General features: G+C 37.6%; 1 protein-coding gene across 4 annotated transcripts in view; it reads left to right on the top strand.

Moving 5' to 3' along the window:
- Positions 1 to 15340, top strand: part of NELL1 (neural EGFL like 1) — a 934168-nt gene that overhangs the window by 253244 nt on the left and 665584 nt on the right. For all 4 annotated transcript variants that reach the window (XM_025356163.1, XM_025356162.1, XM_025356161.1 and 1 more), the window contains 4 exons: positions 4002 to 4074; positions 5065 to 5147; positions 13070 to 13204; positions 14139 to 14241. In XM_025356163.1, coding sequence (XP_025211948.1) covers positions 4002 to 4074; positions 5065 to 5147; positions 13070 to 13204; positions 14139 to 14241 — 394 coding nt within the window. The remainder of the gene's footprint in view (positions 1 to 4001; positions 4075 to 5064; positions 5148 to 13069; positions 13205 to 14138; positions 14242 to 15340) is intronic.

Genomic DNA, 15340 nt, shown 5'->3' with positions numbered 1-15340 from the left:
TCAATTTAGAAAGTTTATTTTGCCAAGGTTAAGGATGCACCCGTGACACAACCTCAGGAGGTCCTGAGGACCTGTGCCCAAGGTGGTCCTCATGTATACCTTGCTTTATATATCTTAGGGAGACATAATACATCCATCAATATGTGTAAGATTTACATTGGTTTGATCTGGAAGGGTGGGACAACCAGAAGGGTGGGGGCTTCCAGGTCATAGGTAGATTTAAAATTTTTCTGTTTGGCTGTTGGTTGAAAGCGTTATCAGTAGTAAGGAATGTCAGGGTTCTGATAAGGGGTTGTGGAGAAGAAGGTTTTATCATGCAGTTGAAGCCTCTAAGTAGCAGCCTTCAGGAAGAATATATTGTAAATATTTCTCATTAGACTTAAGGTCTGTGTTGATGTAAATGCTGGAGGGGTATAATGAAGGATGTTCAACTCCTCTTCCATCATGGCCTAAACTAGATTTCCATGTTAACTCTGGAATGCCCTTGGCCAAGAGGAGGAGGTTCATTCAGATGGTTGGGGGCCTTAGAACTTTATTTTTGGTTTGCAAGAGTTAGTAGCCCTGTAGTATATAGCCTAGGATTAAGGTATCCTTTAGAAAAGCTACTTAGGGTATCAAAGCCTTAAATTTCTCGTAGGTCATATGACCAGGTGATCTGGTCCTAGATAAGTAGTTCTTATGGGAAGTATCAAAATGACCCCAGACAGTTTTCAAAATAGTCATGACTGTTCTTTCAACCTCTTCCAAAATTCTGATATATACCCTAAATTAAAAACTAGCGCCCTACATGATCTTCATAGATCCTAATTGTGCTCAAAATTATGTGGTTCAATATTGTATAATTCATAGTTTTCAATAATTTGATGCTTTAAAATATTTATTGTGTTTACTATGTGAAATCTACTACAATAGGAACTTCAGGGGATACTAAGATGAAAATCTATTATCTTTGCGTTCATGGTGTTTGTAATATAATCTAGTAATTCTGTTGGGTTTTGTTCAGTTCCAAATCAGTGAGATTTTACTCTGTTTATATATGAGTTGGATGCAATAATTTTAACCATTGTGAACTTTTAATGAGTAAACCCTCTTGCTCCAAAAGAAGCAAATTGTTGACAATAGAGCAGAATTTTTCAAAGTGAGGTCCTTTTACCATTCATCAGAATCATCTGGAAGAGGTTTTTTTTTAAAAAATTAAGATTCCTGGGCCCACTCCAATCCTACTGAAACAGGATCCTTTGGGTTGACACAAGAATCTGAATGTTAAGCAGATACTCAAGGTGATTCTCAGAAACTAGAAATTTGAGAAACACTGCCAAGATGAATAATAATGAGATCAAAATAGGTCAGCTAATACAGGCCCAGCTAGAGTTGCATTTTTCAGTTAAATGTAGATACATTTAGAGTTAAATGAGGAGAAATAATAAAAATTTTGTCTTTTTATGCCATATCGCCTTTGGGGGAAGTTGTAGTGCTTGAAGGCACATTTTCATCTGTGGAAATCCTCATAGATTATATATATATATATACACACACACACACACTTTTTTTTTTTTTGAGAAGAATAAAGCTGATTGAGCTCCTTTGTAGTTTTATACATTATAAAATCCCTTTTGTAGTTTTATGAAGAAAACTACATGCTTAGCAAATGCTTCTTTTATCAACAAATGTCCTGGCAATAAATTGTCCATATAGCAATTTAATACCAGATCTTCTGATTCTTATTCTGGGGAAGGTGCTGTGATATACATAAATGTGTGTAGTCACATGCATACACACACATGCACTCAGACATCTTTAGATTATAAGTGGTATCTGTAGGGTATCACCGCTTTTCTTTTAATCCAGCATTGACTTACAACCGTTCAAATAAATTAACATTCCCATCTTGATTCATTTGGTAGGAACAAATTTTCATGCCAGTATGTGGGCTCACCTCTATGACCTTTCCTCATAAAAAATACCAAGTGCTTTGGGTTTTTGTGTTAATGAGCATTGGGAAGCTGTCAGCTTTTATTTCTGTTTTTTGTTCAAGTCAACATCATTGACCTTCACCTAATCTATAACAGACACACACAGGTACCGGAGATTAAAAGTGGAAAGACAGGTAAGTAAGGAGAGATACAGACAGAGGAAAGGTGTGAGGGCAGGTGATTTGTAATTCATAATGTCACTAAAATGAGTAAAGTCACTTGAAAAGGAAAAGGAAAACTGCTGTGTGCTGTATTTTCTTGCTTTAGGATTAGTGGGATGGGGTATTATTTTAAAATGAGTTTTCCATTTGTTTTTGGAAAGGTATTTAGCACCATGACATATGTGCTCCAGGTTTCCAAGTACCCTTTTCCATGATGATAAAAATAAAAATAATCTAGGGTCTTCTGATGAACAGGTATGGATCCGATCCTTTTCTGTTACATATACTTCCACCAATTCTGCATCACCTAAGGTAATCAGCTGTCCTGGTTTGCCTAGGAACCTCTGTTTTAGTGCTGAAATTTTCCATGTTCCAGGAAATCCATAAGATGGAAATCTATAGTTCTGTCTGTTCACATTCTTTTATTATTATGATTATTTGAAAAGTAATGAAAGCATAGATGCCTAAAATGTGACAGTTTCAGTTTGGAGGCCTGTTTCATTGACCTAGAACGTGAGTGCTGGGTGGATCTTTAGCTTTTTCACCTAGCACTTCTTTTCCAGATGAAGCAACTGGGGCTCATAGAAGGTGGCTAACTTATTGCCTAAGTCTGCCCGGTTAGTTAGAGACAGATCCAGAACTTGAACCCAGGTTCCCTGACTTCTAATCCATGCTTGTCTCAAATTGCCATGTATGCTTGAAGGTGTGCTAGCCTCTCAAAGGAGTTAATTTGCTTTGAAAGACTGCATAATTTCATCCCAGAGAGAAGTTAATTCATTTAGATTGTGCTCCATTAATTGCTCCCTGGTACTCCTCTGCAAGAGATTATGAATTAATATTGAGCAGCAGTGGCAGAAACTTCTTCCCCACGGTGAGGCTGTCTTCTCTTGTAATCACAAACACTGCATCATCCTTGAAGAGGAAGAGGTTAATAAACATATCATTCTGTGGAAGAGGTGCTGTGATCCTGTTATTTCTATTAATATTTCCAATTAATATTTTTTCTTGAAATAATAAGTCAAAAACAGCATTTGCTGATTGCCTTCTGCTGTTTAGAAGATGAGCACATAAATGTTAAATGTTACTCCCTCTGAAAGACTTTTATCACTATCTTAAGCCTATATTTTATTTATAGATTAGGCTCAATATTCTGAACCAGCTTCCACATCTTCCATCTGTTCTGTAATATCTCTGCCATCAAATCAGAAAAAAACCCTAACAACAGAATCTTGAAATTCAACTTGAAAAATTCAAAAGCCAAGTCAATATTTTCATTGAGAGATGACAGCCCTGATGACTTTCTTAAATTTGAGCTATTCTTCCAGACTGAATTACAGAATTAATAGACCACCTTTTACTCTTGTCTTAAGACTCATCAACAAAGACTCATGTTACTTGATTAGTTGAGGAGCAAGGATTGTTACGGAATTTTCCCAATGTCTAATTTTATTTCCTTGGTTAAATGAATCAGTAGAAAAATTTTAGGCTAATATGTTTCTTTTATATTTCTTCCCACTTTAAAAAAATCCTGTAAATCAGCAGTATTTAACGTTCCAGGATGATTAGTGCATTAAGGAGAATTTTTATTGAATCAATGCTTTTTATTGATGTATCTTTGGTGATATAATCTATAATTGGCATTAACTAGTGGTAACTAATTGTAGCTTTCTCCACGTAAATGTCCAATTCAAGATTCCTAAAGTAGGATGCCTTAGAGTAGTTCAGTATATACTAAGGCTAGCTCACCCTTTGAATGAATCAATTTTGTTGAAAAATAATCTGACCTGCCAAGAGTATGTGATTGCATAGGCGCCATTTGAGCTGGTGACTGTAATCTTGATTGCCACCTGTCTCTTCTGTTATCAAGGGGATCATCCAAGATGGGAAGATCATCTTTATGCCGAATGGATATATAACACAGTGTCCAAACCTAAATCGCAGTAAGTAGCAACTTAAAGCATTGTGATATATAACTTGTTGATCATATCAGAGAAACACATCTGGAAACAGTGTTGACTTCTGAGGTGCTGGGGATACTGAAAGAGAACTTATTATCTACATTATATAACTCTGTGTCTTTAAAAAAATATGTATCATTTATTGTATTAATTGGTTTTCTCACTGCTTATAAAGACATACCGTAGTCTTTATAAACTTTATAAACTATGGACTGGGTAGTTTATAAAGGAAAGAGGTTTAATTGACTCACAGTTCCACATGGCTGGGGAGGCCTCACAATCATGCTGGAAGGCAAAACAGGAGCAAAGTCACATCTTACATGGTGGCAGGCAAAGAGAATGAGAGCCAAGTGAAAGGGGAAACCCCTTATAAAACCGTCAGCTCTTGTGAGACTTATTCACTACCATGAGAACAGTATGGGAGTAACTGCCCTCATGATTCAATTATTTCCAACTGGGTCCCTCCCACATGTGATAATTATGGGAGCTGCAATTCAAGATGAGATTTGAGTGGGGATGCAGCCAACCCATATCATTTATTGAATTAAAATTTGAAAAGAAGAGTTAGCAGATTCTATTGGTGGATATAGAAAGATATGTTTAATATATATTTTAAAAAACTATTCATTAAGATTCTTGACCTGGATGAGAGTTTACTTTTTCTTCTTCTATGATACTTAACATTTTTTCAGTTACCTCCCTGTAAAAATGAGAGTTTAATTTTAACTTTAAAATGTCATGTTGCCTTTCTTTTTAGTTAACAGTGCCTTTTTCCTGTTCCTTTCTTTTTGCTTATTAAAATAGGAAAAGATCCAGACCTGAAATCCTCTGTGATTTCACTCAAATTTCAAAGCAATATTGACCAAAAAACCCCCAAAAAACTCTTCTACATAGTCACATATCTACTGTTTTAAAATTTTATTGCTTATATTAGCACAATATAAACACACATTTTATATTTTCTTTATTGAGCTTGCCCAACCTGCAGTGATTTCTTAAGCCTGGTACAAGGAATAATGGATTTACAAGAGCTTTTGGCCAAGATGACTGCAAAAGTAGGTATCTAAATTTCACTTGTGATGTTTCATTTCTTTTTCTGTCCTATCTGGAATTCGGAGTGATGTGTTATAATGGAAACATTTTTAGCCTTGGCATCTGCTATATGTTACTACAAAAATGTTTTATTCTTACTCAAAATAGGACTACCAATAGTAAACATAACCATTCCTGTCTTTGGTGCTATTAAGCTGTATCATAATGTTTACTTGAAAAATGTTTGGAAGCAAGAGGCAATATGTATCACTGTAGATTCTATGGGAGTGGAAAAGGAATTTGCCCATTGGCTGTTAAAGTAGTAATACTGTAAGATGATCTATGGTCAGAGCCACTGCTCTTATAAGCTAATGCATTTTGGATGTAAGAATAATTGCGCATAATCAGAAGGGGCAAAATAGCTATGGTTAGGAACAGATTACTGTCAAAGGAAGGCATTACATTCCATTTTTAATGTATAATTCATTTCAAGGCTGGTTCTGAGTTAAATAGCAAAGGAGGCCAAATTTGCCTTTCAACACCTTTGTTTTTATAACTCTGCACCTTTTCCTCCTCTCCATTCCATCATCCACTTAACAAGCATCTTTTGAGGACCTGCTGTTTGCTGGGCACTGTGTTGGGCACAAAGAGGCAATGGTGAGCAAGACATACTTTCTACCCTAGATATGTTCATATTGAGTGGCAGAGCCCAGTGTGTCAACAACTAAGGGCTTTAATATATATTCATAAAGTGTATATTCATAATGAAAAGCCTTGAGCCTTGTTGAAAAAGACACTGAAAAAATAGAAAATGTGGCTAATGCTGTTGTTATCATACCAATCAGTCGTGGACATGAGTTCCAGCCTAGGGCGAAGAAAGAATTAGGTTGGGCCTAAGAGACATTATACTCTGCCAAAGGAAGAATTTTAATAACAGTGAAAATGATACATTAATCCTATTGTACCTGCGGCTAAGACTGCTCCCTACCATTAGCCATGGCATGTGCAAAAAAATTGGTGGGTAGGTAAGCGTTTGCGAGATAAGGCTATATTTTGGACCTATGGATTGTGCTGCCGAAGACAATGTTTCTATTTCAAACTGGGTTTTTGGCTAAGCCAAGCCCCTTTTTGTCTGGAAAGAAGAGATGCATAATTTTTGTGAGAAAACGATTGAGACTGGGGCTTAGATCCGAAGCATTAGCTTTTCACTTCAGAGTATAGTGGGAATGTGAAACGCAGGTGATTATTTGCCTTCCCAGCTTGTGTCGTGGAGAGGCTTTTATTTCATTTTGTCTGGAGCAGCTTGATCTCAATACTGTTAATTATATTTTAGCATGCTACCGAATTTTTGGAACAGGAAACATGCCACTCAGTCTCAGGTGATTGTGGTTCTTCATTCTCCAGCTTCGAGGACGTCATTCTTTCCCATTGCGGAGAATGTCATTTTTCTCTTTTTAGCCACACATCATCTAGGAACTACATTGAGCTCTATTCTCAAAACATTATTATGTAAAATGGGCATTTGTGAGGCAGAAGATATTTCATTGTGGGCAATTGCAAGCAGCAAATGGTTTAATCCACTTTCTAAACCTCCCTTTGGCACTTTGGCAGATTTTTAAGTCTGTTCCTTCCAAACCGTGTATAGAATTACAATTTGAAAACTGAGTACTTCCATCTTTGCTGCGTAATTTGAAATCTATGATCATCTAGAATAAGCGTTGGCAAACTTTTTCTGTAAGGGACTAGCTACTAAATTTTGGGACTTGCAAGCCAAGAGGCAAAATCAGGGATATTATGTGTAGACTTAGTTCATTTAAGTATAATCATTTAAATTATAACTCTTGAAAACTATAAAAACCATTCTTAGCTTACAGGACATACAAACGTAAGTAGCGAGCGAGATTTGGTCCACTGGCCTTAGTTTGTCAACCGTTGATCTAAAAGAAATGGAAAATCAGTAATACAAGCATTTACTATGTATTAGTTATAATGCTTAAGCTTTTATATCCACTGTCACTTTAATCTTTACCACAGTCCTTTGAGCTTGCTTTAATTTATTAGTCTGCTTTACAGATGAGATGACTGAGGTCCAGGAAGGTCTGATAACTTTTCCTAAGAGAGTAGATGCAGAGCTGGGACCTGAACTCAGGTAGTTAGATCCTGAAAGTTGAATCATGACTGAGAAAGTTTATGGTTTGACAAGATAGGGTTAGGAAGAGAGATAAAAGATATAAATAGGGAGTAATATTACTCTTTCTAACCCTCTACATCCACTGGCAGAAGGATGGAGATACTACTAAGAATGAGCAAATAAAAAGAGAGGAAAAGAGAGATGAATGTTCGATCATTTTATTGAGCTGAACTAAAGTTTTCAGATCACTCCTGTTGGGAATGAAATGTATGAACATAGAACTTGTAGTAACTTTTCAAAGAGGAAAGTTATGGCAAGGGCTAGGTCTCTTTTTTGTTGTATTATTGTATTATTTTTTAAAGAATAAGGTCTCTTAATGCACCCTTTTGGCTATGAGCTGCTTGTTTTCCTTGGAAATATGTGAAAATTCTTTGACATTATCTACTTAAGTATTTTCAGACCAGATTGCTCAGAATCAGACTGCTACACCTAGGATAGGCCAGGTGAAGTCTCAGGAAAGTATTCTTTAAGGATTTTCAAGGAAGATTTTTTTTTTTTCCCTTCTAGCTGGCGCCAAGGTCTGAACATGAAAGTTTTCTTTCTTTGCCTTGTGCAAGCCTCCTTCTTTTTGTTCACTCTAAGACTGACGGTATCACATGTTAGTACCAAATCTTTATATAGGGGCTTCCTTTAAGGTACCCAACTTGGGAAGATACTTTTTCCCAGCTCTGTCCCCTATACCCTGTGCAACCACCAGGGTGGAAGCTCAAGGGCTCCACATTTCATTAGAAATCTTCAGGATGTTGTTGTCTTTAGTGCTCACTTATTTCCTGGGATCCCTGCAGTCACTTTGTTTTGGACTCTGTGACTTTCTTCCTTTTATATTAGCTCTGTGACAATTTTCAAAAGTTTTAATTTATATATTGAATACCTCAGTTTAGTTGGTTCAGTTGGTGAAGTCCTTCAGGGTATGTAGTCTGCCATCTTGGTGGAGGCAGGAATGTAACTCACTCTTTTGGCAGATGGAAGGAGATGGAGTCTGGAGATGTCAGGCAGACTTGAAGTTGAATATGGTTCCCAGATGCAAAAGGAATTCTATGGCACCAAATTTATCTGGGCCCAGTCTTTATTTTTAATTAAATAGGCCGATTGTGGCAGAATTTGGTTAATGGGGCTGGAGGTAATTTTTGGAGGTTTGATTTGAGTTGTCCAGCAGTTCTGATTAAGATGAGTAGACAGTCGTATAATTCATAGTGGAGATAGAGAATGGGCTTTAAAGTCAGGCTGATAACGATTCTGAGTCTCTATTTTATAATCTCCTTGGATATTTGTAGCTTTGAATAAGTTATTCGACTTGTTTCAGCATCTGTTTCCCCATATGTAAAATGGTGACAATTATTCCTGCTCTTGTAAAGATTTTGTGAGCCCAGGTAAATGAGGTTTGTTGCATGTCACAGAAGTGTCATTCATTAGGTGGTGGCTGCTGCTATTTGTACCCTTAAACCTAGAAAATATAGACAACCATGGGGGGATGATGGTTCCTTAGAGAAAATGGTCTTTAAGAAAATGCACATCTTACCCAGTGACTTGAAATCACAAAGTCTGGTAGAGCCTGTACATTGCTGTCAAGACCCTAGTCTGGGAGTCCTGGGAAACAGCAGGAAGTCCTTCCTCTTGGGTCAAGGTGGAAACCCTGGAACCCTTCCAGAGAGGAAACTCTGTGTACAAGCTGGATAGGAATTGGTAGCCAAAATCAGAACCAAACAGATGTAGATACCAGATCAGTCCAGGGGTCTGTGTAGGAGAGCTCACTGTTCCTTTTCTCCTTTTAGGGTTAGGCATGCTGGCAAGTGACTGTGCCCTTGCTTGATACAGGACAGAGGTCAGGGTAGATAAGAGCTCTGTTGAGGAATTCTGGCATTTTGGCAAAACTGTACTTTTTTTAAGGCAGAGAAGAGAGGTGGGGCTGCTACCTCAAGTAATAACCCTTTTTTGTCCTCCTCCGTTTCCCTTAGTGATCTACAAGCATCAGCCACACCCCTGGCTTACTCTGAAGGTTCTCTCAGGTGGTTTTGACATTGTGGGAACTACCTACCTGCTGGGAACATTGTGACAGGGTCAGGCTCTGTCCTGCTATCAGATCCCAACTGCACTGTAATCCCATTCTGACTTCAAGCTCAGAAAGAAGAGATACTGAAGACTGGGACTTTCTTGATTACTTCTGTTTAAATATTTGACAAATCTATGTATGCAAATCAAGCCACACTTGGAGTGGCATTTAAGCTTGTAACATCTTTAATTTTGAGACTTTCATTCTTTTGAGGAATTCGATAATGAATTTTCAATTAAGCTTAAATGTTTAACAATAGAAGCCTCTTTTTTCCTTTCATATAGCAAATGCCAAATAAATGTATTTCAAAGAAAAGAAACAATCCACCACACGACTAATATACTTAGATCTGTTCATTGACCTCCGACGATTAAAAAAAGGCCTCTGCTGTCTGTCTCTCATTGTGTAGAGTTAAGAAGAAATGATTTGGTCCCTGGTGCTTAGATAAAGGCATAAACAAAAGGAAGACAGAATGGAGATGTAGATTTGATACCATATCTATTTTGAATCTGCAGACAATCTTAGAGAAAGTGGCAGGTAGTATAGAAATAGCTTTTGAAAATGAATGTGTATAAATCCAGCATGCTAATACCAATGACAGAAAATGTAATTCATTTTTTGATTCACAGTTGTTTGTCTCCTTTATTGCTCTTTTAGGATTTAGCAGGAGCGAAAGGGAAGGCAAGAGGTTACATGAAGCATCTTTGAAAAATTAGCTTTTTGCCTAACATCCCTTTGCCTTTGTGTCTATTTGATGTGCTCTTATTATTACAGAGAATAGGACTTTTCAATGTTGTCAGGAAAGGCTAAAAATATTAAAAATAAAAACCACATTCAGAAGGGAAACAAAATCAGCCTTGAGAATAGCTTTTATTATATTAAAACTGACATTTTCCTTGGAATTGAGTTTTGTAGGTGAGCATAGCTCAGCTTTGTGGGACAGTGCTAGAAATTGCCACTGTTACCCTTAGGCAAGCTCCTGGATTTTAAGAAAGCTTAGATAGATGTAGAATTGCCTTTTGGGCCATTTAGTCTGTAAGAAGTTCCCTTTTTGGAGTGATACAGACACCAGAATTGTTTCAGATTTTCAGAGTAAGTCAGGAATGAGTCTTCTCACAAAGGTACACAATTCTGAGACCCTTTTAGGAGGAATGCAGATCTGGTTCAACTCTGTTGTTCAATCTAAGGCCATATATCTGTTACTGCCCTTATGTAGGAACTACTGGGGCTATAGAAATGAAGTAAAGATAAGTGAGAAGTTGTCACTTTCTTTTTATTGAGGTTCCACATCTGTAGATTCAACCAACCATGGACAACAATATTTGGAAAAAAATTCCAAAAAGTTACAGAGAGTAAAACTTGAATTTTCTGTGTACCAAGTACTGCACTGAATCCATGTGAATGAATTGATGTTTAGACATTGTATTAGGTATTATAAGTTATCTAGAGATGACTTAAAGTATATAGGAGGATATGCATATGTTATATGCAAACTATACTATTTTATATAAAGGACTTGAACATTTTCAGATTTTGGTATTGGCAAGTGGCCAAAGCATATGCCATCATCCCTCAGAGTCCAAGAGTATCACCAAACTCAGAAGTGTATTTTGTCTGTTTCCTAAAGCATTGCCAAATAACTTAATTATCATAGATTCTATAAACTCTATGATTAGGCTGGAGTTTTGTTGTATTAATTTATTTATTGAGACGGAGTATCGCTCTATTGCCCAGGCTGGAGTGCACTGGCGTGGTCTTGGCCTACTGCAACCTCTGCCTCCCAGGTTCAAGAGATTCTCATGTCTCAGCCTCCAGAGCAGCTGGGATTATAGGCGCCTGCCACCACACCTGGCTTTTTTTTTTTTTTTGTATTTTTAGTAGAGACAGGGTTTCACCATGTTGGCCGGGCTGGTCTCGAACTCCTGACCTTGGGTCATCTGTTCGTCTTGGCCTCCCAAAGTGCTGGGATTACAGGTGTGAGTCACTGCACCTGGCCTGGGTTGGGGTTTTAAGTGAAACATAAATTTTTAGAAGATCATGCATATTAGAAGGAGTGATAGGAAGCTAATATTTCAGGCAGCGTCAACTCTTAGGTCTTTAGGGGCTGCTCATGGTGCATGGTGGTTGGTCTAAGATCCTATTTGTTGTTTTTTCTGCCCTTTGCTACCACCCATAAAAGGCAGACAAGGGGCAAGTTTTCTTGAGAAATTCCAAAAGCTTGGAGGAAGAGGATGAAATAAATGACAAAAACAAAGGTTAGAATTACATGTTTCCAGAGAGTAGTTCTGGTATGAGTAAGTCGGAGGAATGTGTATGAAATGGAACCATAGTTAATGTAGAAAGATGGTGGAAGTCTTTCCCTAGATTTATCTATTATATTTAAAATAGTGGCTCAAAATAATCTTAGTTAGATCAAATGTTGAATTGATCTTCTGTATGGGGAAAGTACTTAAGACATGAAAGGATAAACATGATTGAGAAGGGAAAAAGAAACTCAGATAATTTTCTAGGAAATGATATTTGTTTTTCAGTCATGGTGGTCTCTATGTAAGGAAAGGGAAAGGGAGAGTAATATCACTACTAGACTGAGTTACTCTTTCATATGGATGTGACAGTAGACAGATCATATCAAAGTGCTGTATTTAGGGTTTTTTTGCACCATATTTTTGAAGGTAAACTGGAGTAGGCTGTATGAAAAGTGATCAGAAGAGAGGCTTGGAATCATATCATGAGGAGCTGTTAAGGGAACCTGGTCGTGCCAAGTGTGGTCAAGACGACAGGATAACCTCAAATGCATGAAGATTAGGTTTGCTCAGGATAGGTTACAATGAAAACCTAGGCATGGCAGGAAAAAAAAAAAAATTCACAGCCAAAACCATGAAAAATGTTTCAAACATTGAGAGCTAACTGAAAAAAGTGGCTTTCCTTGGAAGATAATACATGTTCCTCCACTGGAGATGTGCACAGGCTAGATAATCACTTGAGGTTTCTTGTGAGGATATTCAAGATTTATAATCCCTTTCCAGCGGGAGAGTCTAAGACTCTGTGATTATTGGCAATGACTGGGTGGCCTAGAAAAATAAAAAAGGTTATTTTACAAAATTCTGATCTTACCTGGGGGTTTGGTTACTTTTCCTGACCTTCCTCTAAACACAAAAGTGAATTCCTGGGGCATTCTGTTTGGGGGATCCTCTTACAGCTTTTCTTTCTTTTCTGGCCTCAGTTCTCCAGAATTTTTCATCAGACAGAAGGCAGTGACTTCCTAGTTTGTAAACCATGACATTCTAATTAGTGTGTGAAGAACATAGAGAGGATAGTGGGAGATAAATGTAAGAGCCTTGGAGTTCCTGATTAGATCGCCTGTAAACATCATAATGAGTCCTTGAGAACACATTCATTATGAGTGTTTTTGTGTGGGCTTGAATGGAAAGCACACACATTTATGAACACCCATGAGGTTCCTGAGATACAGTTTAATGTCTCATTTGGTATTCATTAGACCATGATAGCCAATATGTCTTCAATTTAGAGTGATTCCACCTTGTGTAAAAAAATAAGTAAAACAAAAAACAGATAATGCTAAGAATCAGTGAACTGCTCTGAGCACTTTCTTCTCAGAAGGGTTTTTTTTCTTGTTGCTATTAGCTTTGTTAGGATGATGCAGTTGAATTACAGAAATTACATTCAGTAACTCTTGCTTGCAGCTAAATTATGCAGAGACAAGACTTAGTCAATTGGAAAACTGTCATTGTGAGAAGACTTGTCAAGTGAGTGGACTGCTCTATCGAGACCAAGACTCTTGGGTAGATGGTGACCATTGCAGGAACTGCACTTGCAAAGTAAGCCTCTTTGTAAATAAATACAGTAAAAACAATTGTAAGGGGACAAGTTTGATAATAAGAGTGTAACCTGGTTCTTTAATAAATAATGTTAACTCTAAGAATTGTTAGGTTTTTACTTAGCACCCACTAGCCATATGAGCAATTGTGAAACAATGCTGGAAAAGTGTCATGTCTTATATGAATACTTGGAAATTAAAATCTGCTTTCCCTTGCCAACACACTCTAGTTTGATTTAATATGCAATGTTTGGAGTTTGAAGGTTGGGATATAGTAGAAAGAAGGGACTCCTTTGATTTTCAAACAACCTAATGGTTATCCTTATTCACAACCAGAATAACTTTAAAAGGGGAGTTTAATTATTCTCTACATGTTTTTATTGTCTTTTACAAAGTGTATCCATCACCTGTTTCAAATAATTGTAAGGCGTTTCCTCCCTGACTCACTATCACTGTCAGGATATCCATTATTTGTATATCCCTTCATCTGTTTCAGTGAATTATAACAGCCCCCTCCAAAAATTAGTATATAATCCCTGTCCAGTTGAAATTACTTGATAAATATCCAAAGAATGCCATTGTTTGTCTAGGAAAATACAAAACAGATTGTTAGAGCCTCAGAAATGATTGACAGGGTCTGCAAATGTGTTATTTATGTTCTTATAAAAATAGACTTTTTGTTTTCTGCATAATCTAGTTAGCACACATGGGCAGGTAGAATGAAACCAGTGATGTATTTCAGAAACGTAATTGAGGTGGTACGGGTCATTCGGGCTGGAGAAAACACTTTATTTGTGGTCCTGGAGTGGACTGGGAATTCTAATACTGCTTCTGTTTCCCCGATGAGTTTTCTAGGATGAGATCTGAATGATCTCCACAACAGGAGCTATCAAAGGATACTTCTGAGATTATGTTCCATGTGCTTCCTTCCTCAGAGTGGTGCCGTGGAATGCCGAAGGATGTCCTGTCCCCCTCTCAATTGCTCCCCAGACTCCCTCCCGGTGCACATTGCTGGCCAGTGCTGTAAGGTCTGCCGACGTAAGTACTGACTGAGGGTCAGACTGGCTGTCTGTGTTTTGAGATTTATTTATTTTCCGTGTTTTTCTGGACGCAACTCATTGACATTGATGAAATGAAACATTGGCAGTTGATGTAACATTAAATATATGGTAAGAAGAGCCACAATATTTTAATCACTTGCAACGTGACGCTTAACATGGGCTTTTAAAAAAAAAATCCTAACATCAACTGTAATTACTGTTCTTCTTTCATTCTATGTGGAAGGAACGTGTGTTCACGGGGATTAAGTCACTTGTCCAACAAGTGGGTGAGGCTGATCTGTGAATTCACAACTCCGAAGCTCCATAGGCTTTAGTCCCCTCATTCTAAGTGATCAAGTTAAAGGCCAAATTCTGTATTTTGGCTTTCTGAGGTTTTGGCTAGATTCTCCTCTTCTTAAGGGGCCTTTGTTAGGAACTTTGGGATGAAATTCAGTTAAAATATGGAAGCTGTCATTTAGAACATGTGGTATGTGCCATATACTGTGTTGGATGCTTTAAATCTACTAGCTTAGTGAATTCACACAGCAACTCTTGAGGTGGGTATTATTATTACCCCTATTTTGCAGGAAGCTGAGGCTTAGGGATGTTAACTCACCAAGATTCTGAGGCTGGTGAGTGGCAGAGGTGAGACAGAAAACTAGTTCTGTTGACTACAAAGCCCATAGCCTTTTTATCAATCCATATGGTCCTCTACAGAAAAGGAGAGTTCTGGTCAGAAATGTATGCTATGGATAATTTTCAAGGTCATTTATTTACCAAAAGAAACACACCAATGTCAGTAGCCTTCAAAGCACAGTGGTCTGTCATTCTGCCAGGAACAGCATGTCACCTATTACGACACTGAAAGTAAGAATAGCAGTGAAAGTGGGTTGCAGCAGCCCAAATAATTGTTGAACTTTTCAAAAAGGAACTTTGTAATCTTCCTTTTTTTTATGGTTGGCACACTGCACCCATTGCTCTGGGGGATGTACTTGGAGTTGCTCTAAGGAGAAGAACTTTCTTATTTCTGTTCCAAGAACTTTTGGAAGTCATGTCTGGCAATATAGGCAGCTCAGGTGTCTGGATACTGAATTATA

Source organism: Theropithecus gelada, chromosome 14 (genome assembly GCF_003255815.1).
Source record: "Theropithecus gelada isolate Dixy chromosome 14, Tgel_1.0, whole genome shotgun sequence".
Classification (NCBI taxonomy): domain Eukaryota; kingdom Metazoa; phylum Chordata; class Mammalia; order Primates; family Cercopithecidae; genus Theropithecus; species Theropithecus gelada.
Note: the sequence above shows the minus strand (reverse complement) of the source record. Positions and strands in the feature narration are given on the sequence as shown.